This window comes from Furipterus horrens, unplaced genomic scaffold (assembly GCF_987537825.1).
Source record: "Furipterus horrens unplaced genomic scaffold, mFurHor1.1.pri manual_scaffold_2, whole genome shotgun sequence".
NCBI classification, from domain to species: domain Eukaryota; kingdom Metazoa; phylum Chordata; class Mammalia; order Chiroptera; family Furipteridae; genus Furipterus; species Furipterus horrens.
In genome coordinates this window covers 58,754,929-58,782,127 of record NW_028327172.1, presented here as the reverse complement: position 1 = coordinate 58,782,127, position 27,199 = coordinate 58,754,929, and the positions used below count along the sequence as shown (strand labels likewise).

The following is a 27,199-nucleotide window of genomic DNA, read 5'->3' as shown; positions in this document are numbered from 1 at the left end:
CCAAGATAAATCTGAACAATGCCATGCCTAATCAGGAAGGATTTTCTCAGATGAATTCTGGAATGAGCATATGCCCAAGGAACTGGCAGATGACTGTGGGCACAGGGTACACCATTTGGGAGAACTAAGTGACATTCCATTATACCAGTACATGAGTAAAGTACCATGTGCTGTGTTTAAAAAAATAGTTAAGATATTACATATTTTCCTATTTGTTGTTGATGGCCATTTTTATGGGGGATATATTAGGACTGAGTGGTTCTCAGTGGTCAGTTAAAAGTGCGGGACTCAGTTGGGGGCAGCTGTTGGCCTTTTATCCGCAATCCAGTGTCGTTTGGTGAAATAGTGAGTGAGTGCTGTCTCACTGGCCTCCGCAGTTAGAACCGAAACAACCCTCGCTCTAATGGTCTTTCTTACCTTTATCAAATGATAGAGATTTGAATTTTCTTACTGCCACGTGTTACTTGTAGCCTTGCTGCGATCACTCTTCAGTAATCTGGAAGCTCTTATTTATTTATTTTTGTAATGTCTCTGAGAGGAAAACATAATATCACCCTGAGCCTAGTTCTTATTTGAGGTTAATGGGAGTACTACTGTTTGGATGAAACTAACTAACTTACTACAAATTGTTTGCTTATAATAATAAGGTTTCATTTAGGTGACCCATCTCCTTTGCCCTGCTGAAAGCACAATATTTTTTCAGCTTTAACTTTGCTCTGAGTTCATACGAAACCTTTCTCTTCTTCCTTCTCCATGTGCTGAATGATATGTAAGGTTTTCTGTTTGTTTGGTTTTCTGAAGTGAAAAATTAACTTGTTTGGCAGCATTAAGGTAAAGAGCGGTGGTGGTCCCTTACATACAGTTATGTAAGCGTCTTGGAAACTGGCTCATGCAGCTTTTTTGTCATCTCACTTTATACGTAAACATGTAAGGTTTTTAGTTTTTTATTGTAATATTTACATTACTTATTTGGAAATTTAAAAATATATTTCTTACGTCTGTTTTTTTATTATAATAGAATAAATATTTTATAGGAGTTTTGAGGACTATGGAATTTTCTTATCAGTTTTGCTTTTTAAAACCTGGGTTATAATGTATGTAAACAGTGAGCTCTTTGACACAGAACCTATATTTTAACCTACCGTTTTATCTGCTGTGCATGAAAATAAGAGATGTTTTATAATGAAGTTGAATAAAATTTGTAAAAGCTGTAATTCTTTAATGGGAGTTTTTAAAGGAATCTTTGCAAGAAACCCATGACAGCTCACAGACATTGTAATCACACCTGGTTCCCCAAATTGGCTCAATTCCATAACTATGTTTCTCTAAACCTCTTCTCCGAAGTGGTAGAATAGTATCCACATTGCCGGGACATTCTGAGGATTATATAAAATGATATACATAAAAAGTTTAATATAGCGTGTTACATAGAGGAGCCTACAGTAACATCAGCGATTGATATTGTTGCTACACTATTATTTTAATTATTATAATGTAACTGAAGAAAAATGGAGGTTTGGCTGCCTGTTGCCACAAAAGCCAGACTTGTGAGGCAGATGGTTGTGCAAAAGTAAAGAGGTTGAAGTTTTATTTAGATGCTGTGCAGCCTGGGAGAGTGGTGGACTGTCTCAAAGACCATCTCCTCTTCCTGCTCTGCGAAAAGTCCAACTGTCCACAGCAAGGCCAAGACAAAAGCCAGTGTCCAGAGTTCCTGCTCCATTTTAGAGTCCTGTCCTTTGGAGCTGGCAGGACTCAGTTGTGGAGACACAACTGAGGCAGGGACGTTGTCTCTAGGGCTTACTGCTTAAATGAGTGGTCTTGCAAGGGCCCACATGGGCCCCTTGTTCCTTCTCCGAGGGGGTCTACTGCAGTAATAGTGACATGCCAGGTGAGGGTCCTAACCACATGACCAGTGGTGTGAAAGGTCAGGGGCTCTAAACTGCAGGAGCAGCAATATGTTAGGAGAGGAAAGCTTACTCTGGGGCAAGGTCCTTATTTTCCCACCTTTGCCCTATGCTAGACATCCAGGGCTTTCCGTCCTGGGGACCTTCTGTACCTGGCCCATCGTCCTTGCTTTGCTCATGTCTGTCTAACTGCGGACCACAGACTGAACTCTTACTTAAGGGCAATAAGAATCAAGTGCTATGTGGATTTGTTTCCCTAGTTTGCTGGCAGTATGGCAAGTTCTGATAAAAATATAGACACGATGGTGAGAACTCATGGTTCCTTGTCTATTCTGTTTAATTCAGAGATCTTCTGGGCTCACAATAGTCCGGATCCCGCCTCTGTATATTTCTTCCTTTGGCTTGCAGAGTCACAAAGTGTTAGAAACACATAGACACCAAGTCAATTTTTGTGAATGGATGCATCAATACATTGCTAAAATAGGAATATAAGTACCCATGGGGCAAAGGAAGATTTATTGCTTCTTTCCCAGGAAACAGAGATAAGATTTCAGTATTTGTTTGGGTAATAGAAGGAAGAGGGCTTAGTAAATATGGGGGATTAAATGAGATAACATATATAAAACCTAATAAAGTGACTAGTACATCATAAATGCTCAATAACAAAGCTGTTCACAAGAAAAATTTCTCTGTACTTCCCTTCCATTTTACAACCACTATACAATATACTTCAACAGGATAAGTGATTCTGAAATAGCTTGATGTATAATGAAGGCCAGGCAGCAAAGGGCATCATTGTCTTTGGACACACTCAAGGAGAAGGCACTGTGATCAGGGACAAAGAACATTTAATTGATTATGTTAAAGGAAAGCAGAAAAGTTCTATGGTAGGAAGTAGTTAAATGCACCATTTGTTTAGGTCTCTAGTAGACTTTAAAATGCATTTAGCATGTTTTAACCATTTTGAGACTTAAATGGTAAAAACAGCTTTCTGTACTGTGCCATATGCAGATTGGGCCATATTCACATTTATTATATTTATGGTTATTTTTAGTATTTTAAAGTGTTTACATATTATGATATTGTTTCTTGAAGTCTTGAAAAAGGATAGTTTTCATGTAGTTCTACAGGACATAGTGAAGACAGCAATAGTACAGTTTTTTTTTTCTGAAAGTTGTGTAAGTTGTATAACAGGAGGCCATGTATTGTAAATCTGTCACTTCCTGAAAAGTCATTCCAGAGAAAGCAGTGTTTTTCAGCTGAATGAACTTTACTTCCACATTATTCGTTATACTTTCTTTACACTGTTGGCCTAAAATGTTCCTTTGGCTTAATACTTTATGAGATTTCCTTTATATAATTACTTTTATTTAACCACCGATATTCTTAGTACAAATAGCTAATAATGGAATTGTTTCTAGGGTTTCATATAAGTACATTCAGTTTCATAAATAAAAGTGGTTTCTAAAAGATCAATCATAAAATAGACAAATGACATGAAAAAGCAGTTAAACCAACTGATCAAAAAACAAAAACGATTATAAACCTGTGAGGCTCCATTTCACTCATAAGAAGAATAAAACCATAATGTATCATTTCTTTCACTCACAAGTTTGGTAAGGATAAGACAGTTTGTTAAATCAGTTTTTGTGGGTATAGGGAAATAACTAGTCTAATGAAATAGCTACTTTTGTATGTGTTATTGGGAGTGAGTCAAAATTAAAAATGCACCTATCTCTTGATGCAGTGAATCCAGTTCTAAGAATTTATCTCCAGAGATATAAGTGTACATTTTTATAAAGTATACTCTGATATTCAATATTTTTACATCCACTCTAAATATCTATTCAGAGAGTGTTAAGTATACCAGCATTTGTGTGTGTGGGTATGTGTGAAATAAAAAAGCATAACACAATTCTTTGTTAAATGTGCCTGTGTACAAATATATACACACAAGCACAGAAAATTCTACACTGACAAGCTGCTACAGATCTGGACTAGAAAGGGACTTTCTTTTCATTGTGTTTTTAGTATTCAGTTTGAATTTATTGTTTATAATGTTTGTACCTTATTTTGTAAAAAAAAAAAATGCTTTAATAACATTTTTGTGACGTAATTCACATCCTATAAAGTTTACCAATTCGAAGTGTCAGTTCCATGGGTTAGTGTAGTTACAGAGTTGTGCACCTATCCATAATAATCTAATTTTAGAACCTTTCGGCCCTGAGGGAACCTTTTACCATTAGTAAACAAATGGTATCACACCTCACTCCCCGAGCACTAGACATTCATTATTCTACTTTCTGTAAACGGATTTATATATTCTGGGATCTCATATAAATGCTATTGTCTAGCACGTCGTCATTTGTAACTGGCTTCTTTCACAGTGTTTTTGAGGTTCATCTCTGTTTTAGCAGGCCTTACATAACTTTTGATTTTAAAAAATGTCAAAAATTAAACTGAAAATAACAATTTCAGAATTACTTATTCTATTGAAGTATATTATACAGTGGTTGTGAAATGGAAGTGAAGCACAGATAAATTATTTCTTATTAGTAGCTTTCAGTTATTGAGAATTTATGATGTACTAGTCATTTTATAAGGCTTTATATATGTTATCTTATTTAATCCTTACTATACATGGAATAGATGTCCTATTATTTCCACAAATGTGTAAATTAAGTGAAATCAGTGTTAATTTTCGGTGTTAATTTAGACATAAAAGTGTAAAGTATAAAAATAGGTGTGTGCATCTTTATAATTTACAACCAAAGTTTGAATATTTTAAGTGCTATAACATTACTACAATGTTCAGTGAAAATGTAATTCACTAGCCAGACAAGTCTAAGAACTTTTTGCAATTATGGTATGTTCTATATCTGTTCTGTGCATTATAGTATCTACTACCACACATGGCTATTCATTGCATAAAAAGTAGCTAGTATGACTGAGAAACTGAATTTTAGCATTATTTAATTTAAATTAATTTACTTAAATAGCCACTCTCTGCTTCTGCCAATGACCTAATAACAGTTATAGGGTAATCAAGGTAATCCTTACCCTTGTAATTGAAACAATCCAAATGTGGGTGAGACATCTGAAACAGTAGAGATCAGACACTGAAGGGCAGATACCCCCAAGAGTTGGCAAGCAAATAAAATGAGCCCTATGATTACGCTAGCCTTTCCTTGAGAAAGTTTCTGGGCATGGATTAAAGAGGAGACATTCAGACAACTAGAGGACTTTCTGAGTTGAGGAAACAGAGCAGAGAGTGAGAGGAGACCATGCTGGATACTGTTCATGGAACAAAAGACTAGAGAGGAAAATAGTTAGCTGATTACTGATTAGGGCATGTAAGTGAGGAAAATTCTGCAGTCCAAGGAAAGAATAACCTGAAAGGATTGGAGGTCCTTAACTAAGTGCCTCGCACTCAAATAGCAGCCAGACTGGAAAAGTTCTTTTCTTACTAGCCAGACTGGAAAATCTCAAGATTCATGTGGTATAAGGGTCTTATCTCACTAATGGAGAATAAATTGAGCAACACTTCCTCCTAAAATATCTTCAAAGCAAGCCATTAAAGAATCTAACTGTTTCCAATAACTTAACTGTGTCCCAGAACAAATCTCAGGAATATTTATCTAGCACCCACCAAGGTAAAATTCAGAATGTCAAATATCAAATCAAAATTACCAGGCATGCAATAAGAAACAAGGAAATATGACCCGGAATGAAGAGATAAATCAGCCAGTTAATACCAAACCAAAATTAACAAAGCTGTTGGAATTAGCATGCAAGAACATTAAAACATTACTATAGTGGAGTTTCATAGTTACAAAAAGTTAGAGACATGGAAAATATGGGAAATATCCCAAATCAAACTTCTAGGGAGGATAATTACAATGTGTAAGGTGGAAAATGTCCTGGATGCCTTCCTTAGTGGCCTATTCTATATTGGAGAACACAATGTTAGTAAACTTGAAGACATAACAGTAGAACCGATCCAAAATGAAACACAAAGAGTAGAGAATTTTTTTTAACTTAATAAAGAGAACATTAGTGACTTGTGAAACTACTTCAGGTAACTAAACTGTTCATTAATTGGAGTTCCTAAAGAAGAAGGGGATGGGATAAAAATATTTTTTGTAATAATGTTTTAAAAATTTCAGATTTGATGAAAACTGTAAACCCACATATCCAAGAAACTTAATGAATCCCTAGTACAAGAAGCGTGAGGAAGACTACTCCAAAGCACATTATAATCAGATTGTAAGAAGATATTGAAGTGATAATCATTGAGCAAACTACTGAAATAAAATAATCTGTCAACCTAGAAATTTATACCAGGGTCTCTAAAGGTCAGGGGCTCTAAATTGCATGACCAGCAATATGTTAGGAGAAGAAAGGTTACTCTGAGGCAAGGTCCTTATTTTCCCAGCTTTGCCCCATGTTAGACATCCAGGGCTTTCTGCCCTGGGGACCTTCTGTACCTGGCCCATTGTTTTGCTTTGCTCCTGTCTTCTAACTTCCTACTACAAACTGAACTTTTAAGGGCTCCTGACACCATAAATAGTTTTTACAAAATTATCTTTCAAAATTCACATGAAATATTTTTAGACGTACATTTTTTAATTTAAATAATCACACTTGCTTTCAGTCACTACCAAATAATTTACGGGGTAATCAGGATAATCATTACACTTCCAATTGAGACCACCAAAATGTGAGCAAAATATCTAAAACAATGGTTTTAAGGTCCTGTACATTAGGCATTGTAAAGTGATTAAAATGTAGTGTGTTTAATAATATAGCTAAAAGTACAATGGATGATAACAATTGCACAAAGGTCAGGAGGGGACAAACGGAAGTATATACTATTGCAAGTTTCTATATTGTATATTAAGTGGTGTAATATCACTTGAATAGAGACTAATATAAGCCAACAAAGGAAAGAAAATGGAGCCATAGAAAATTGTGTAGTCAGAAAAGAATGCAGAAAGAAAAAAGAAACAAGAGATGATAGAAAAATAAATAGCAAGATAATAGATTTAATTCTGAACTTACCAATAATTACATTAAATGAAAACAATTTAAATACCATAATGAAGAGGTGGAGACTTTCAGATAGAACGAAAAGTAGGAAACATGATGTGATGTCTGCAAGCAATGAACTTCAAATATAGAGACCAAATCCGTTAAGAAAATGGAAAGCTAACAGCAATTAAAAGAAAGCTGGAGTTACTGTCAGGTAAAACAGATTTCAGAACAAAGAATATTATCAGAGATAAAGAAGACAGCTTCATCATTATAAAGTGAATAGAATTCTAAATGATTAGGGCCCTAATAAGAGAGCTCCGAAATACATCAAGGAAAAACTGAAAGGATTGCAAGGAGAGATTGTAAAGAAAGTTTCACAGTTACAATAGGACATTTAAATACCTTGTATCAGTAATTGATTGAATAAGTGGACAAAAAAATAAGTATATAGAAGAATTGAACCAGCAATGTCAACCCACTCAGCATAGCTGACACTTATAGACCCCTTCATCCAGCAACAGTAGAATGCACATTCTTTTAAAATGCACATGGAATAGTTACCAAACATGGAACATATTCTGGGATGTAAAATAAGTTCTGATTAATTTAGAAAAAAATCAAATCATATAAAATATGTTCTGACTATAATAGAATCAAATAAAAAATCAATAAAAACAGATCACTGAAAATTCCCAAATATTTGGCAACTAAATAACATACTTCTAACTAAGTCATGGATTACACAAGTAAGGAAAAACAGAGTGAGAAAGTATTTTGAATGGAACAAAAGTGAGTACCCAGCTTATCAAAATCAGTAGGATATACGCACAGAAGATCTTAGGAAGGAATTTATAGCATTATAGTTCTATATTTTAAAAGAAAATACCTTGAATCAATGGCCCCATGTACCTTTCAGAAACTAGAAAAACAAAAGCAAATAAATCTAGAGCAATCAGAAAAAGAAATTAAGAAAGGTCAAATTGAAGTCAATGAAGTAGATTGATTCCAGTAAGCTTCAGACCTAAGAGTAGAAACAATCTAAAATGAAACACTGAAAGTAAAAAGAAAAACTTTGTTGCCCTAAGAGTATAAGCCAGCTTTTGTTCTGGACCTGGGTTCTGGATTCTTTTCATATACATCTGAGCATGTTGTGGTTTGTATGGTGTGTTTGAGGGGAACTTTAATCCAGATTTACTATGTTCTGATGCCTGTATTTAGAGGACTTTTTAAATAACTAGTTTATATCCCACAAAGGATGATTATAATTTTAGGAGCTATCCTTATTAATTAGAATTGGTTGACAGCTGGACTGTATTTTACATTTTTAAATAATTTAGTCATCTTAATATAATGGTTAAAATAAATATTATGATTTAATTGCTGACTTCATTATAAAAGCCACTGTCTTTTTTCTTAACTTCTTCAGGCATTTAAAAAATTTTCAATTATAGTGACATACAATATTATATTAGTTTCAGGTATACAACATAGTGATTACACATTACTATAACTTACAAAGTGATCAACCCACTCAATCTAGTACCTACCTGACACCATAAATAGTTATTAAATATTATTGACTATATTCCCTAAGCTGTACTTTACATCCCCATGACTATTTTTATAACTGCCAATTTATGCTTCTTAATCCCCCCCATTTTTTCACCCAGCCCTCCACAACAATCTGTTCTCTGTGTCTGTAAGTTTGTTTCTATTTGTTGTTTTGTTCATTTATTTTATTTTTAGATTCCACATAAGTGAAATCATATGGTATTTATCTTTCTCTGACTTATTTCACTTAGCATAATATCCTCTAGGTTCATCTATGTTGTTGCAGATGGCAACATTTCATTCTTTTTTAAATGGTATTCTTAGAGATAATTTTTAAATATCAGCTGTTCTTTTTTGAACTTTGTTATCTTTCTACTCCGTCTATATACCTATACACACCGTATAATTATATATACATATTGTATAATGTATATAACTTTATTGATATATGTGTGTATACAGACTCTTTATTGCCTTAATGTGGTTTATTTGAAAGATAGAGAATGAAAGAATATGACTACTTTTGCACATCTTTAAATTGTTTCAGGTACAAGATTTAATAGTACGTATTTTGCTTTTATAAGACACACCAATGATGATGCCGGTGTTCTTTTGCAAGTAATGTATTTTCTCCTTGTTATAGGTCCTTTTGTTCTGCATCACAGCTGCCATGTACATGTTCTTTTTCAGGTATGTTCTGTTATACCTACTTATTTTAATAGAAAAAAAGAGTGCTCCTTTGTAATTTTTAATCAACCATGTAACTAAAATGTTCCCGAAATAACTGTCCCTCATGAGTGGCATGAGTTTTGTTTTGTTCTGTTCAAGAGTGATTAGAGATAAATCACTGCTCCTTGGTAAATAAAGAGAGCGAATGGGTATTTGCTTTTTCATATTCTACTTATAGGTTTATATGGAAAGTTGAATATGTAAATTAAAAGTCCTCAAATTCTGATAGGTGTTTTTTGTGGTCCTGATTTTATATTCTTCAGTTTCCTTTTAAAACAGTTAACATTTTAAGTTTAAATGAGAATAAGTGCTGGTAGGATTTAATCTAAATCTTCTGTGAAGGTAAGCTAGCACATTAATCATAGTCTTTAAAATATTAAATTAGTGCATGATGTCAGAGGTATAGTTTTCATTGACACTGAGACGCTGAGGCATGTGGGGGAGTGTTAGGATGGTTCAATATTTCAGTGCCAATGAAAAGGATATCTGTCATTGTTTTGTAACCATGGCAGTATGAGAATAGGATTTTGTTTAGCGCGTCCACTTCTCTTAGTCTTTCTTTTCAGTAATACAAGTAATTCCCATTTATTGCACTTGCATTGCACTCATCTGAATGGACTCTTTCTTAATATTTCTGGATATAGGGAGAATTCTGTCACAGCAGAAAGGGCCAAGCTTTTAAAATTAAAATTTGTATTTAATTGACAAAGGCAAGTACTGATTTCAATAAGTTTGGTGGATATCTTTTTTTTTTTTTTAACCTAAATGAGATAATCTAACCACACCAAAGTTCTTTGAACAGCTAATTTCCTAACAGAACATTCTAAATAAATAGTTGATAAGCACACAGTGATGTAATTTTAACTTTACCAAAAATGTTATATGCAAATATAAAATGATGATATTGCTGTTATTATTTTTATAAGGAGACAGCCAGTATGTTAGAAGGAAAAAAAAATAGATAGAGTTTCAACTTGATCTTCAAAGGATTGGTAATGGTATGTGTAGTATTTTATAGCAGTTATTAGTCACTGAAAAAATTATTGCAGCTATCTGGTGGTCTTTGTGAAATTGTTTGACCTATCATTTTAATATAGCTTCATACATACCATATGATTTTTGTGGTCTCTTATGTTTTAATAATATAGGGGTTGGGATAGAGAAGTTAAGAACAGTGAGTATTTCATTTTTATCAATTCCCTAAAACTTCATAATTGTATGTAGTCTTATTATTAGGACAATATTGCAAAAAGTTTGTGTGGTTTATCTTTGTGTTCTGTCTAGTTTGAAGATAAAGCATACGTAGTGGGGGGAAATGTAAAAAACATAAAAACTTAAAAACATATCTTCTATTGATATACACAGGAGGAGAGTACAAAAACAAGTAAATTTTCTTTTTGTTAAAATTCCTAACAGAACAGGTAGTTAAGTTAAATGAAACAATCCTTCGCAATATGACACCTGAAGTGCATATTTGATCAACACTTAACATTTCTAAGTCATCAGAAGTTTTTGAGGTTTAAAAAATAAATTTTGTATTGAATATAGTGATAATGCTCAATTTTTAGCATGGTTCTTTGCAAACTGCTGCCATTGACAGCAGTTTTTTGGTGTTTTTGGTGTAGAAAGAAAATCAACCCTATAAGTATGTATTTTGGTGCAGAGCTACGGAACCTTTTCCTGTTCAGTCACAAAGTCTAGGTTAAAAACAACAATTTAAAATACTTTCCAGAAGGCTCAATATAAGGTTTTAGTGCCAAGACAAACATTTTCAATTTTCTGAGGAAAAGGGTTGTTTTTCTCTTAAAAGGAGCACTATCACCAAATTCCTAGTGTTCTTGGCAGAAGTTAGTTTGAATAACTCAACAAAAGAAGTTTGGTAAATGGGAAAACTATTTATAAAGTACTACAACCAAACAAAACAATGTTTTATGTTTGTTTGAACTCTAGCATGTACTTGGAATGAACAAACAGTACTGTACATAGCAGTTAGCAAGTCCAATTGCATTAGAATATTTTATTCTTAAGATTCAGCTTTATTATAAATATAGATATTTGAGGACATGCATTCCACTTATTAACAATTATTTTAGTTCCAATTGCATAAAATTAGATAAGGAATGACAAATGATATTGTCCCCAGGAGTCCATATGTTAATGGCTTTTGAGAAGAGCAGAAGGGAAACATTTTATGTTAGAATTGACTCAGTTGTGTTTTTATCCTAACCCATAAAAGCAAAGAAGGGAAATGAGACCCCCCTCTTAATAGAGAGAAAATTTGCCAGTATTTTTTAAAAGAAAAACTTGAGGAAGTAGTTCCATAATTATTTATTGTATGAATTTACTTAAGCAACCCAATGTTTCTAGTATTGAAATTGTGGTTATTAAAATGTGTGGAGAAAATATCATGCTTTTGTACAGCCCTTAACAGATTTTTTTACATGTAGTTTTTTTCACATACATTGTCTCATACATGGTGATCTTGATTTTCAATCTGTACACCAGAAATAAGGGTTACTTACATTCAAATGGAATCCTGGGAACACTGTAGAGGTTTGCGATGAATAAAAGTAATATGAGAAGAGAGAGTTCTAGTTTGTGTTCTAGTTCTTAAGTCGCTGGCCATCCAGCCATCATGCTGTCTATTGATACCATACATTATATGGATTCTGTTAGGAATTGGGGTACAATATTTTGAATATTTTTTTTTAATTTTTATTTTTTTGACAAGATTATTTCATTTATCTGTTTTTAGAGAGAGGGGAAAGGAGAAAGAGAGGGAGAGAAACATCACTGTGTGGTTGCCTCTCATGCGCCCCCAACTGGGGACCTGACGTGCAACCTAGTCATGTGCCCTGACTGGGAATGGAACCAGAGACACTTGGCTTGCAGGCCGACGCTCAATCCACTGAGCCACAGCAGCCAGGGCTAAAGGCTTTATTTCTTTAATTTTAGAGAGACAGGAAGGGAGAGAAAAAGAAAGGGAGAGAAACATCAATGTGTGGTTGCCTCTCGCGCGCTCCCTGTTAGGGACCTGGCCCGCAAGCCAGGCACATGCCCTGACTGAAAATCAAACCAGCGACCCTTTGGTTCTCAGGCTGACACTGAATCCACTGAGCCACACCAGCCAGGGCATGAATGCTAATATTTAAAAAAAATAAAACAATTTAGTTCTATATTTCCTTAAATAATTTAATTTAAAATAGATGATATCGTCAAGCATATTATGACAACTTTGATCTCATCCTAGTGGATACTTAGCTACAAATTCTTTCCACCTGCCTTTGCAAAGGCAGCAGCAAATTCAACTGTTTAAACGTGTAGCGCAAAAGGCTCATGCTTGTCATAGCACATAATCTACAGACTATGATTCACAATAGACAAAACCTCAATCTGATATAAATACTGAAAAGAGTTGCATTTTTATTTAGAAACAAGTGCAAACTAAAGTTCATTTTGTGTTAAACAGACTTAGAAACAGTATTGATGAGTTCTAGTCCAGTCTAGTCTCAAGATAAAGATGTAGTGTCCATAGTTAAGAAACCTGTATAATTTTATTAACCAGTATCACCCCAATAAATTGAAAATATAATAAAGGTATTCAAATAAAAAATAAAAAAAAAAGAAAACAACACCATTAGCTGAACAACCTACAGTTCTTGAGTGAAAGACATATGTGATTGTCCTGGAATCTCTTTATGTAAATTTAACCTAGTATCTTTGAAATAACTTTAAAAGCAAGTAAAGAACTTTTGATCTGGGACAATCATTTCCTGATTTTAATGAAAGTCCTTTAAATATTAATTATGTTCTATTTCTTAAAGGATTACATAGACATACACAGAAATCTAGTCTAGAAAATTATGTATGGCGTTCAGAGTTTAAAAGTTTTTCTTCTGCATTAGGAGAGTTTGCCCTAAATAATTAGATTCTTACTTTGAGGAGATTACTTTCAGCAGTATAGAAGGTGAATTGGGGCTTAGAAGGGGGACATAATGACAGGTAATGGTGGGGGGTACTGTAGTAGTTATCCAGGAGAGAAATGGTGAGGGCAAGACTGAGTGCTTTGGTGATGATATGGTGAAGAGGGGATTTATCTAAGGTATGAGTATTGCAGCTTGGATGGGGGAGAGCAAAACTGGAAGCTGAGCAAATTAGAAGGTATGTGGAAATTGAGTACAGGTTTTGCAAGTACTGTGTTTGAGGTGTTTCTAGACATTTATATGGAGATATATAGATATCAGTTGGGTATTTGGAGTTCAGAGAATAAAATAGAGGCTTTTCTTGGCTGTCACACTAGCTGCTTAACTGCGGACAACTCATATAATTTCTGAGGCATCAGTTTCTTCATCATTGAAAAATGTAAATTATTATATGGACCTAATAAATGGGATTGGGGGATTAAATAAGACACAGTGTCTTTCAAACCTTTTTGGATGTGACATAAATAAGAATTGTGAATACACACACACATTTCCCAGAATAATACCTAATCTTGCTATATGTAATACATTTGGATATTTCCTATTCTTATTTATTTTATTTATTTAAAAAGCTGGTTTGACCCAGTATCGGGTAACAACCCAGCAGTTTGAGAAAATACTGAAGTAATATATGTGAGCACCTGGCACAATGATTGTTACCTTAGAAAAAGTAGAGTTAGAAGTAGTGATTGTTGCTTTTAACATAGGAAATCAAGTTAATTCAAATAGAGAATTTCAGGAATAAGGACATTATCTTGAGTGGTAATGCTGTAGATATATCCAGTAAGGTAAATGTTAAAAAGTATCCATTTGTTTTAACAATCTGGTGGTCATTTGTAACCTGCTGGAGAAATTTCTGTAGTTGAATTGGGATAGTAAATTAAGAAATAAATGTGACATGTGCACTTCAAATATGTAAAATTATATTTGTTAATTATTTGTCTATGAAGTTAGAAAAATGTAAAAAAAATAAATGTGAGATCAGGAAGTAGAATGAATATGGTAAACTGAAGAAGTTTGAGGAGGAAGATAGGGCAAGTTTTTGTTACAGGATTAAGGGTTTTTCTTTTCTGCTTTTCTTAAATAATTGACTTATTAATTTGTTTGACAAATTATGGGAAGGTTTAAGCAGATAAAAAATGTTGCACAAGCAGGAGAGAGTGACAAGTTGGGGGATGGGAAAGAGTAGAGAAATAGTTTAAAATGTGGTCCAAAATGTCAACATATACAGATAGACTGTTAAACCTACTTGTCTGGGAGAGGTCATGATAAGTGATTAGGAGGAAATTAACACTCTGAAAGCCTTGGGCACATGGTTTAAATGAAAGAATACTGATGTATAAAGGAAGTAGGAAATGGAAAAATAACATGTTTTTGGCTTCCTAAATTCATTGTCATTCTTAAAAGGGAACTCTGTGAAACCATATATCCAGAGAAGATACATGCAAATTAAACAAGACCGTTCCACAATTGGCCACTAAGCCAGTGAGCTTACCAAAGAAGACAAAATTTGCCCTATGAAAAGAAAAGGCATAGAGATTGTTAGGACTGTTGCTTTTCTCAGAGCAAATAAAAAGGGTGAGAAAACATAGGTTCATAAATGTTGTAAGTCACTTCCTCTCAGGTTACAATGCTTATTATCATGTCATATGACTATAATCTGACATTGGGGTTAGAGTAGAAAATGAGTCTGTCCTTTTGGTGAGTGTACTCCTATTTATTACCCTGGCTGGTTTGGCTCAGTGGATTGAGCGTCGGCCTGCGAGCTAGGTGTCGCTGGTTCGATCTACCAGTCAGGGCACATCAGAGAAGGAAAACTCTGACTCCAAAAAACCTCCGCTGCCTTGCGGCATACCTCTTCAGGGGAAAGGCTAAGGAAGTAAACCCCGACAGAAAATCCGGAGCCGGAGTCCCTAAGGCGGTTTGACGTTGTAGTCAACACCGGCAACTCCTGCGGCGCACCTGAAGCCAAGCTGTATCGACTCCGTCTTTCCCTTGGACCCTTCAGCTGCGAAGAGAGGGGGGATCTGCTGCATGGGCAACAGCAGACCCTCCATATCACCCTGCCCAGGCTCTGTAGCTTCAGCTTCACTGGAGAGGACACTCCAGCGTCATCGCAAGATGTCAATTCAACACGGGAGGAGACAGATACCGTGTCACTCCCGAGTCGGACTGCACAACCATTCTCGGCGGTGCAGATAGACTCTTAAGAAACTACACCATCGTCTCTCGAGACGGACGGCTGCCGACCGACTCCTATTTATGGTAGAAAATTGTGGCAAATCTCTTTTCACTTTTTGCTCATCAGCCTTTGCAAAACTTGTGTCTAGATAAAGAAATTGCTCAGCCCTGGCCCAGTGGATCAGTTGGTTAGAGCATGGTCTCATACACCAAAAGATTGTGGGTTCGATCCCAGGTCAGGGCACATACATAGGTTGCAGGTTCAATCCCCAGTTGGGACGTGTAGGAGAGGCAAGTAGGAAAGACAACCTATCAACCTACTGGGTGAAGATTTAAAAAAAAGAAATTGCTCAAACATTTTATAAGTAATATAAATGTTTACTGCTTTTCAGTGGAAGACAAAGAAAAATATTGTCTGGAGAAATAGGGTGAACTTAAAGTGCAATTCCTAAAGTAAGGACTTAATGGGATACAATCATATAAGAAGCGGCCAGTTGCCTTTTAGCAGTTTGCTGCAGTTTTATTTTCATGATATAAATGGCATTTTAGGTGGTTTTTAAAATGTAAAAATTTTATTTTTACTGATGTCTAAGTTCAAGAAGTGGATGACATCCTTATGTTATTAACTCAGTGAAAAGTTTATGCCATTAACATGCTATTACCATTCATTGCCAATAAGCTTATTCCAATCCCATAGTAATTCTGAGTTTCCACTGGGTATCAGAACCCCTTTTGTGAATTACGGTGGTAGTTTGCAGTTAAAGTAAAGATGAACTGTAATTATATTCTTTTTTATACAAACAGCCTCTTATACACATGGACCCATTACAATTTTAGCCTCTGTTAGCATTGTTTAAGCTAAATCAAGTTGGCACTATACAGTCTTATATTTTTTTAAAATTTAATCTTGTAAGGTATAATTTAGCTAGAACTTAGTAATTACAATAGTTGTATCATGAAAAAGAAAGTAATTTGTTCCAAGTTCTATAAATTGTGTTTATATTATTGACAGAAGAATAATTCTTCTTATAAATTCAGTTTGCTTTTTAGTTGCTATGAGTAATAAAAATATTTTTGTTTTGAAAATGACAATTCACAGATATTTTGACAAAGCATTTTTCAATAAGGCATTTCTGTTTTGAGCAACAAGAAAATTCCCCTTGTGTATAAAAATACATTACCTTTGCAGAGGTCTCAGCAAATCAAATATTCATAGGCAAGAGGAGTAATAAATCATGATTAATTTTAATAGCAGTGGCAAATCCTTGAAATAATTTAAATATAATTTTTCTTTTGATGATGTCAGTAATAGTTTTTTAGCATTGGTGATTATTACTAGAGGCATTTGGGTCAAAGACTATCCAGTAAATGTTTGAATGAATAATACTGAGTTTAAAACATTTCATGATTAGAAATAAAATTTTTAGCTTTTCAGAATTTTTATTGACTTAATGAAAAACATCAGTATGCTTTAGGAGTTTCCATGGTGTAATAGAAGTTGTACAGTCTAATGCCACACAGATCAGATCCCTCTTTAGGTTTTGGCTCTACCACTTACCATTTATGTGGTCTTCAGCAAGTTACTTGACTTCTTTCATCTTCAACTTTTCATCCATAAAATTATCCTTATGGTTATGAGAACTTAGAATAGATACTCCTACAAGAAAATAATTTTTAAAAAATTGTATCTATGTTTCCAAGCCAATCATTAAATCTTATTTAACCTGTAAATGAATCCATAAAACATACTTGGAGTATAGTGTCAGCGGTACTGTAGAAACAAATACTATTTGTGATAATATATCTTTGGAAAAATATGTTGATGTTGAATATGTCAGAGCTAAAGGAGAAGGATGGGGAATTATCCAGTTCTTGAGCTACTCAATAGAGTCCCATGTTTGAAGCACGAGTTTAGAGCACAGGGAATGGGATGTGAGGGGATAGAAGAACAGAATTGGAAAGAATGATGAAAAAATAAAATAAAACACAACTTAAGAAGAGAATGGTTAGAAGCAAAAGAAAACAAAACAGGCTAATACTACTAATCTTAAGAGCCAAGGGATTGGAATAATGGTTTAAACTGGGGCTTTCCTTTCACTCTTTTTCCTCCTCCTCCATCTCTTCTCACTCTGATGCTATTCTGACTAAAATGGTATTGGAGCAGCACAGTAAGTGGCATGAGAACAGACGGGGTCTTGAAGATACTGGATTGATAGGCATTGTGGAGGCTTAGGTGGGGTGGTCAGGTGGGTGGGGAGGAGAGCAGAGAGAGAAGAGAAGAAACCTATTGTCCCCAAATTCCCAAAGCAGCAAGATTTGGCCATCTGTTGCTCTGTTGTAAGCCTTACTCTCAGCTAGTCGCTAGCTCATCCATTGAAAACTAGATTTAAAAAAAATCTAAAATGTTAAATGGTTCAAGAATGGAACCAAACAAGTATCCTTTTCCCTCCATGTTGCAGATCTCTCTAGGCATGATATTACATCTAGTCTGTCATAATTCAACTGCCTAAAGCCACAAGTGATTCTTAAAAAGGATCTTTTTGTCATCTTTCCATAGCCAGTAGCTGCCATGCACTTGACACTGCTTATGTGCAGTTGACTCTGTTTTACCTCTTGCCTGTAGAGGAGGGAACAAGGGTAAAGAAGAGGGATAAGAAAGAGGATATAATTGCTAGAAGCAGTAGGGTAGTTGGAGGCCTTAGTTATGTTTGGTTAGCGTGACTATTCGTACTAAAGGATTTATGTTTATTTTTGTGTATAGTCAGTGTAGTTTTAGGGCAGTATTTTCCCAGTATTTGCTGGTATATCATATGCTTGGTAAATTATAAAACTTGTGCTTTGTTTGAAAGTTTGTGTCCCCCAAAACTCATATGTTGAAATCCTAACGTCCAAGGTGGTATTATTAGATGGTGGGGCCTATGGGAGGTGATTAGATCATGAAGCAGAGCCCTAATGAATGGTATCAGTGCCTTAAAAAAGAGGCCTGAAAAGAGCTCCTTTGCCCTTCTGCCATATGAGATAGCAGTGACAAGACAACCATCAGCAAAGAAGTGGGTGCTCACCAGACACCCAATCTGCTGGTGCCATGATCTTGGACTTCCCAGCCTTCAGAACTGGGAAAATTAAATTTCCAGTGTTTATAAACCACCTAATCTTTGGTATTTTGTTATAATAGATTAAACAGACTATGACAACTATAAAGGGTTTTTCACCTCTCCGATGAAATTTATTAATATTTCAGGTGTCTATTACAAATTTTAATGCCTGCTTGCTACCCCATGGTGTAGGCTAACTACTGACTCCATATAAGCTTCCTTTTTCTTAAAGGAAAGTCATATATCGATGTAACCTAGTGGCCAAGGAGGGTAGACTGGAATGCCTATGCATGAGCAATGATGACTTAACTGCACTAGTCAGTGGGGTCGGTAGACACCATTGAGTGAGCATGTGTATTGTGTGGTCATTGCATTCAAAATGACTGAGAAAGCAGAGCAATGAATTTGCATCAAATTTTGTGTTAAGCTTGAACATTCCTCCATGGAAACTATTCAGATGGTTCAGAAGGCAATAGCTATGGGTAACTAGTTATTGGCAGCTTCATTACAACAACACAACTTACTGCTCATGCATCACGTCTCGTGCAGTTTTTGGTGAAACAGCAAATCACCCAGGTGACTCGGCCCCACTACAGCCCAGATTTGGTTCCCTGCAACTTCTGGCTTTTCCCCAAACTAAAATCACCATTGAAAGGGAAGAGATTTCAGACCATTGATTAGATTCAGGAAAATACAATGGGGCAGCTGATGGCGATTGGGAGAACTGTGTGAGGTCCCACGGTGCCTACTTTGAAAGGAACTGAGGTGTCATTGTCCTATGTACAATGTTTCTTGTATCTTTTTTTTAAAAAAATGTTTTATTGATTATGCTGTTACAGTTGTCCCAATTTCTTTTCCCTCTGCTCCCCTCCACTCGGTGGCCTCCCTCCCTCCAGTTGTCCCCCCCTTTTAGTCCATGTCCATTGGTTGTGCATATAGTTCTTCTCAACATCTTCCTGTCTACTCTACTTCCTCCTACTATGCTTCTTAATTCCTGCATCATCTCCCTCCCTTTCCACCTTCCCCCTCCCAGTTGACCTCCCCGCAATATGTTCCCCATACCTATAATTCTTTTTCCACTCTTGTTGCCTACTTAGTTTGCCTTTGTTTCAATTCCCTAGCTTCTGCTGTTGGTTGTTGTGATACAGTTTTCATTTTAATGTTCATAGTTTTGATCCTCCTTCTTCTAAACAAGTCCTTTTAACATCTCATATAACAGTGGTTTGGATCTAATGAACTCCTTCAGTTTTACTTTGTCCTGGAAGCACTTTTTCTGCCCTTCTATTCTGAATGAGTTTTGCTGGATAGAGTATTTGTGGCTGTAGGTTTTTGATTTTCATTACTTTGAATATTTCTTGCCAGTCCCTTCTTGCCTGCAGGGTCTTCTTTGAGAAATCAGTTGATAGTCTAATTGGGACCCCTTTGTACATGATTCTTTTCTTCCCTCTTGCTGTTTTTAAGGTTCTCTCTTTATCTTTAATTTTTGACAATTTGATTATAATGTGTCTTGGAATGTTTCTCCCTGGGTCCAGTTTTTCTGGAACTTTCTGTGCTTCCTGGACCTGTAAGTCTGGTTCCTTCCCCAAGTTCGGGAAGTTCTGTTTTATTATTTTTTCACATAGTTTTTCAATTCCTAGTTCTTTTTCTTCGCCCTCTGGCAGTCCTATTATCCGAATGTTCGATCGCTTATAGCTGTCCCAGAGGTTTCTGATATTCTCCTCTCTTTCCTTACTTTTTGTTTCCTCTTTCTGCACTGCTTGTCTGTTTGTTCCTTCCCTATGTTCTGGTTTGTTGATTTGACCTTTGGATTTTATTTCCTCACTACTTGTCTCATATGTGTTTTCGTTCGTTTCAGTATGAGTATCTTTTGTTCCCTCCCTGTCTTGTTCCAAATCTTTTATTAATTCTGTAAGCCACCTTATAACTATAGCTCTGAACTGAGCCTCAGAAAGGTTTATTATTTGTTCCTCTGTCAAGTCTCGCATCTGCTGCCAGGTGAGCTGTATCACTGCGAATTCAATCATTGTCTGCTTCATTCTAACAGATTTGTGTTTAGCTTTGCTTCTGGGGCAGGCTGTGGGGGGCGGAGCCCCATGTACTCGTCACTACCCCGTGACCGGCAGCAATCGGTGACCTGCGGCAATCATTGACCTTTTTCGCCGCACTGTGGCGCTTTGTGTGGGGGCAGGGGTCTAAGATGGATTCCTGCCGTTATTCTCCACTGAGAGACCAGGATCCGTCCCCTGCCCTCTGGGCCTCTCTGACGGAGGCAGTTGGGGGGTTGGCCCTCCCCAGCATTGGAATCAGGAGCTGCCCGGACTTGACTGCAGCTGGACTTGCTCCTCTGGCGTTTCTCTCAGTCCTGCCACTATGCCCGCTGCTACCATGGACAGCACCGTGTTTTCTTGTTCCTCCTACCCATCTGGATGAGCACCGCTGGTTCATAACTTCATACATTGGGCTTCCATGTAGTTTTGTTTTCTGGAACTTCTAATTATCTTTTGTTTTGAGGTAGTTGTATTCCGTCTTACTTGTAGAGGGAGACCGAGTGTGTCAGTCCAAGCCTCCATCTTGGCTGGAAGTCTGTTTCTTGTATCTTGTATCTTCTTCAATAAATGCCTCTATTTTGCATAGTACATGGCCGGATACTTTCTGGACAGACTCTGTGTGTGTGTGTGTGTGTGTGTGTGTGTGTGTGTGTGTGTGTGTGTGTGTGTATGGTACAATCTGTCAAAATGTAAACACATTTTTATCTAAAAATGTAAAACTCCCGATTGGGCATTCTAAGGTTCATTTGTCAGCACCATGGTGATTAGAGATATAGGATCCCTATATTTTATAACAGCTTCCCAAAGAAAAGTCTTTTATTGGGGATCTTTTAAATGAAGTATGAAGTTACAAACTTTTTTGTATTAAATCTTTTGTTCATTCTTAACCCAACTCATGGCTAAATAGTATTATTGATATTAATATTAAGTATTATTTGGGAATCCATAACCAGGATTCCAGCTATACAGACTTACACACCCAGTACTTCAGTCAGGAATTTTAACTTATTCCCTCTCATTCAGGTTGAGATACAAATATAATTGGTTTTTGAAATTAGGAGATTTAAATTATTTGGAATTGAGTATAACCTATTAATAATAAATATAGAAGTTAGAAGATAATTTGATTATGAAAAGATGATAAATGGTTGCAGATACTGTCAAGAATCACCTTTTGGCTTTATTTAGTTATGATATAATGCCTAGAGAGATTTTTAAATTTAGGAATTCATGATGAATATTAAAGAATAAAAAAGTTACTTTATGATGAGACACAATGTCTTGTAAATTAGGGAAACAGCCAGAATTTTTGCTCATTGTAGAAAGATACTGCTAAACAAAATCATCATCATCATCATCATCATCATCATCATCATCAACAACATCCATAATCTCTTCTTTTAGAGATGAACAGCTACAACCTTTGTTTAAATTCTTATAGGCAAACCAACACAGATAGTCTGAAACACAACGTACCTCTTATATTGTAAAATTTACGCATAGTCACACTTCCATCCGTATCCATTTGCACACACAACACAGTATTAGAAGCCATAGAAAGGATTCTCCTGCCAATCTTCACAAAGAAACTGGTGATAACTTTTACAATGGGAATGTGACTAAAACATGTTTCCAAGCATCTATTCTTTCATGTTCTGGGAATCCTCTTCTCCGTTTTTAAAATATCTGCTTCTTGTTTAGAGAGCATTATTGCTAATCACAGAAAATTCTTAGACTAGACTTTGCTGATACAGATGTTCAAATTTGAAGCAGTTAAGTTTAATTACTAGCTTTACCAGCTAGGAGGAATGTTATAATTCACTATGGGTGTTTTTTTTTTTTTTTTTCCCTCAAGCCTTTCTCTTTATTTTCTACTTCTTGAGTGCTCTTAGAGGTAATCAAGGGATGCCATTGTGTAGCAGAGTTCATTAAGAGCATGAACTTTGGAAGCAGCCTGTGTAGGTCCCAATCCTCAATCCATCTAAATTGTTTTGTGATTTTGGGTAAGTTATTTCGCCTGTCTATGACATGGATTTCTCACCTTAAAGTGGGGATGGTGAGAGTACTTACCTCATGGGGTTACTGTGTGTTTTTAATGACTGCCACCTTGTAAACAGTAAGTGTGAGTTGTTTTTATTATTTAAATGTGAGCTTTGAAGATCACATATTGTATGATTCCCTTCATATGAAATGGCCAGAATAATAGACAAATCCATAGAAATAGAAAATAGATTCATGTTGCCTGCGGCAAAGGAACTTGCAAGAGATGGGGGAGTGGCTGCTAATGGACATGGGTTGTTTTTTTAATGTTGATGAAAATGTTCTAAAAGTAATTATGATGATGGCTACAAAAGTCAGTGACTGTGCTAAAACCACTTTAAATAGTGAGTTCTGTAGTATGTGAATTGTATCCATTAAAGGTCTTATAGAAAAATCTGATACAGAAACATCTTTGTTGCACAGTGGCATGGTGTTTCTTATGTTACTACCATTCAACATCCCTATTGTTGCCACATCTCAGGGATGTTGCTGTTTTCGTGGGCACCTTGACATATATTGAAAGAGAACGAGAACATCAGGAAACCTTTTTTTCTCAGGTGAATTTGAAGGAGTGTCAGAAATATGTGTAGTTATCAAAGGTACAATATCAAATGTATTTATTATTTTGAGAAAAAGAAGGTTGAAGAATCGAAGTAACTTATGAAAAATGTAGGCCTTTAGTGAATATATTCTCAAATATAAGTCTGACGCATTCTTGTTGGTCAAAATGAAAAGTCATAGATAGCTATTAGAATGCCCTTTGTGTAGTCCATTGCTAATATATTCAACTTTATTTTGAGTGGAAATTAACTTTGAGTGCAGTCTTTGGAAATATATATTATTTCCTAACTTGATTATATTTTGAGTATATATTTTATAAATTATATATTGTTATATATTGATATTAATTATATTTTGAAGAAGACTTCTGTGTTTTCTTTTTACTTTAGGGGAAGTGTTTTAAAAATCACTTTTCCTGCCATACAAAAGTATTGAAATGAGTAGCAGGGCATAGGAGGAAAGTATTCATATTTATAGGATATATCATATCATATACTTTACTTGCATATACTATTCTAGATATTTTTCAAAAAATCATAGGTAGCAAAAATTGGAGATACTTGGATTTATTCCAGTCAGTATTCTTAAAACCTCAAATAAAATATCTATGTATGTAGGCTTATTTTTCATACTGTGTAGAGACAGGGCTTACTGGGAGAAGTACATCACTTACAGCAGTGCTGAGCTGAAACTCACAGTAAAATAATATTTTTTTCCACTGTTGTCAATTTTTAGCCTGTATTCTGTTTCTAATGTGTGACTGAGTCACTGAACCAGGAAGGTGTTTACTGGCAAGGTGAGCTGGCTGAAATATGAGAAGCTTTTAAATTCTCAAATTTCATCCAGAGTCTTCCCTAAGGAAGGAAAAAGTGGGTCTCCTCCTTTTCTATATTCTCCTGTCAATCACAAAGACTCTTTGTACTGATGGGACCTTGATGGTAACTGAGTGCTGACTGTTTATCATGTTCCTGTCATCCTAAAATGCAAAATAAAAGGAGGGGGAGAAGATAGCTTTGGGATCTCAGACCTTAGAGAATAGGCTGCTTGTGGCAACTCAGGACCTCTGAATCCAAGCTGCTCTGGAATGCTTTCTTGAGTGATTTCTTCTCTGTAATGAAGTATGTAATTCTATGATTTTGAGTTCTTCAGGTATATTCAGAACAGGAATCATATTCAAAATCACATGATGGAAAGCAGTTGAGCTTATGAGATTTGATTTCTTCTATCACAGAAACATCAAACTATAATATTGGAAGTACACTTGCTATCTTAACTTTGTTTCTTGCGTGAATGTTGAAAACTGGTTTTTGAATTGGTTGATTCCAAATTCTAATATTGGTTTGGCCAAAAAGTCCATATGTTTTTTTTTCCATAAAATAAAAGAAACATTTTTCCATTTTCACCAATAACTTTATTGATTTGGATATTTTGAGTATGTTGGCTATCTCCCCATAGTATAACTTTCTCAATTAATGTCTTGATTTAATCACTGTTAACTTCAGCTGGTCTACCCGACCTTGGAGCATCATCCAGGGAGAAATCTCCAGCCCAAAACTTCGCAAACCACTTTTAACAGGTTTGATCAGTCACAATACCTTCTCCATACACTGCACAATATATATTTTTTTTTTTTTTGCATTTCAGTTGAGTTTTTACCTTTCTTGAAATAATAAAGCATAATATGCTGAAAATGCTACGTATTTTCTTTCATCTTCAATATTAAAATGGCTACACAGAAATTCACCAATTTTGATAAGTTTTTTTAATGCATGCTGATATGACAGTTGTCACAATACAATCTAACAACATTGTTTTGAATGAAGTTAAAAACAAGTACTACTAGAGCCATCCTAAAAAAAAAAAAAACAAGCAAATCTTTTGGCCAACCCAATATTTTGGATAAACCTCCTTTACAGCATTCATTTTAAGATATTTTCAGGGATTCTTAGGAAAGATAAAACTCTCCTCACCTCACCTTTTGAAATCACCAGCAACTTCTACTGGTGTGAAACATGTAGGCAGATTTATTATGGCTAGCCAACCTTGTTGAAATTACTCAAGTCCTAAGAATTTTATAATTATCACTGATTAGCCATTTAATATATATTTTACCTATTGCTTAGTTTTAATTTTTTTTTGTGCTGATTTGTAGGAGCTCTTTAATATGTTTAATATTATTTTTTCCTGTTATACTGTTGTATCAGTCAGCTATTGTGTAAACAATAATCACAAACTCTTAGTGGCATATAACAGACAAATTGGCTGGGCCAGCTGTGTCACTGCACATCTGTGGGCAGTTAGGGCCGAAAGCATTTTCTGTGAGCATGAGTTCCCTAGCTGTAGTTTAGAGTTATTTTATTGTATTAGCCATACTTATTAGTTTTTGTCTTCCAAGCATTCAACTCCGTTTTCATGGAAAAAAACCTTTCTTACTTTTTGGTATATGTAATATGTAGGTCAGTTACAGAATTACATTAACAAATACAAATGATGTAAACACAGTTGGAGAGAAACAGCTGACTCTTGGCAAGCATGTAACTCAACTGGTGTGACTAGACATGTATGTGATCATGTTTGGGTGTGGTGTCTTATCTTTGAGCGACAATGTGAATATTAAAATGTTTTACAGAGAGAAAATAGGGAAGCTAAGATAAACTTGCCCTTATACATGTAATCTCTTGCTTGGAGATTGGATTAGAGAATTTTTACTGCAAAGTGCACATCTTAAAAGTATTTACTAACTTCTGATTGTACATCTTTGGTCTCTGTAATATCATCATCACTGTCCTCCTTTCCATTCTTTTAGTCTCTTCCTATTTTGTTGTTGTATTTTATTGCAGTAAAGCGAAACTTCAAAGTCATTCTTTTACTCTAGGAACCACTTTATATATTTGACATACGATGAGGCCTCTCCAGAAGGTATCCAGCCATGTAATATGAAAAATAGAAGCATTTATTGAAGAAGATACAAGATACAAGAAACACTGTACCTAGGACAGTGACACCTCAGTGCCCTTCAAAGTAGGCACCTTGGGACTTCACACAGTTCTCCCAATTGCCATCAGCTGCCCCATCGTATTTTCCTGAATCTTTTCAACGGTCTGAAAGCTCTTCCCTTTCAAAGGTGGTTTTAGTTTTGGGAAAAGCTGGAAGTCACAGGACACAAAATCTGGGCTGTAGCAGGGCTGAGTCACCTGGGTAATATGATGTTTCACCAAAAAGTCTGCATGAGACGTGATGCATGAGCGGGCATATTGTTGTGATGAAACTGCCAATCACCAGTTGCCCATAGCCGCGGCCTTCTGAATTATCTGAATAGTTTCCGTGGAGGAATATTCAAACTTAACACAAAATTTGATACAGATTCGTTGCTCCACTTGCTCAGTCATCTTGAATTCGACAGCCACACAGTACACATGCTCATTTAATGGCAGCTACCGCCCCCACTGACTAGTACAGTGAAGTTGTTATTCACGCATGCACATTCCAGTCCACTCCTTGGCTGCCAGCTTACACCGATGTTGCACAAACCATTCTCGTTATATTAACAATGGCTGAACTTTTTCTGGACAGACCTCCAGTATCTTGATGCTTATGTATTCTAGCCTAAAAATAATGGAGGTTCAAAAATTCATTAACTCTGTGCTGACTGTGTTATTTTAAGTAAATTTGATATGTTGCAAAATTCCCCCCAAAGTACTTCATTTAAAGTGCATATTACCAATACTTAATGTTTCATAGGATCATAGAGTTTTAGAGTAGGAAGCAAAGTAGAGATTATGTAATAGAGCATTGTCACTTTTGTGGTGAAGAAGTGGAGTTGCCGAGGAATTTGTGACTTTTCATAGCTCATGCAGCAGTTAGGGGCAGAGGTAGAAGTAATTTTGAATAATTTACTTTAAAATACAATAGAAATTACTTCAGAACAGTTGAATATTTTGAAGTATAACTGAGGAACACGCCAAAGGTTCAGTGTTATTTTTGTACTATTAAATACTATAATGGGATGGAAAGCCTTTTTGAGAGGAAAGATGAAATGAAATAGAAAGATCTAGAAACTAAGGAAGATAGAA

At 35.5% G+C, this 27,199-nt stretch overlaps 1 protein-coding gene across 2 annotated transcripts in view; it reads left to right on the top strand.

The window, feature by feature from the left end:
• Positions 1–27,199, top strand: part of TMEM135 (transmembrane protein 135) — a 237,959-nt gene that overhangs the window by 140,769 nt on the left and 69,991 nt on the right. For both annotated transcript variants that reach the window (XM_090265753.1, XM_090265752.1), the window contains one exon: positions 9,133–9,179. In XM_090265753.1, coding sequence (XP_090121879.1) covers positions 9,133–9,179 — 47 coding nt within the window. The remainder of the gene's footprint in view (positions 1–9,132; positions 9,180–27,199) is intronic.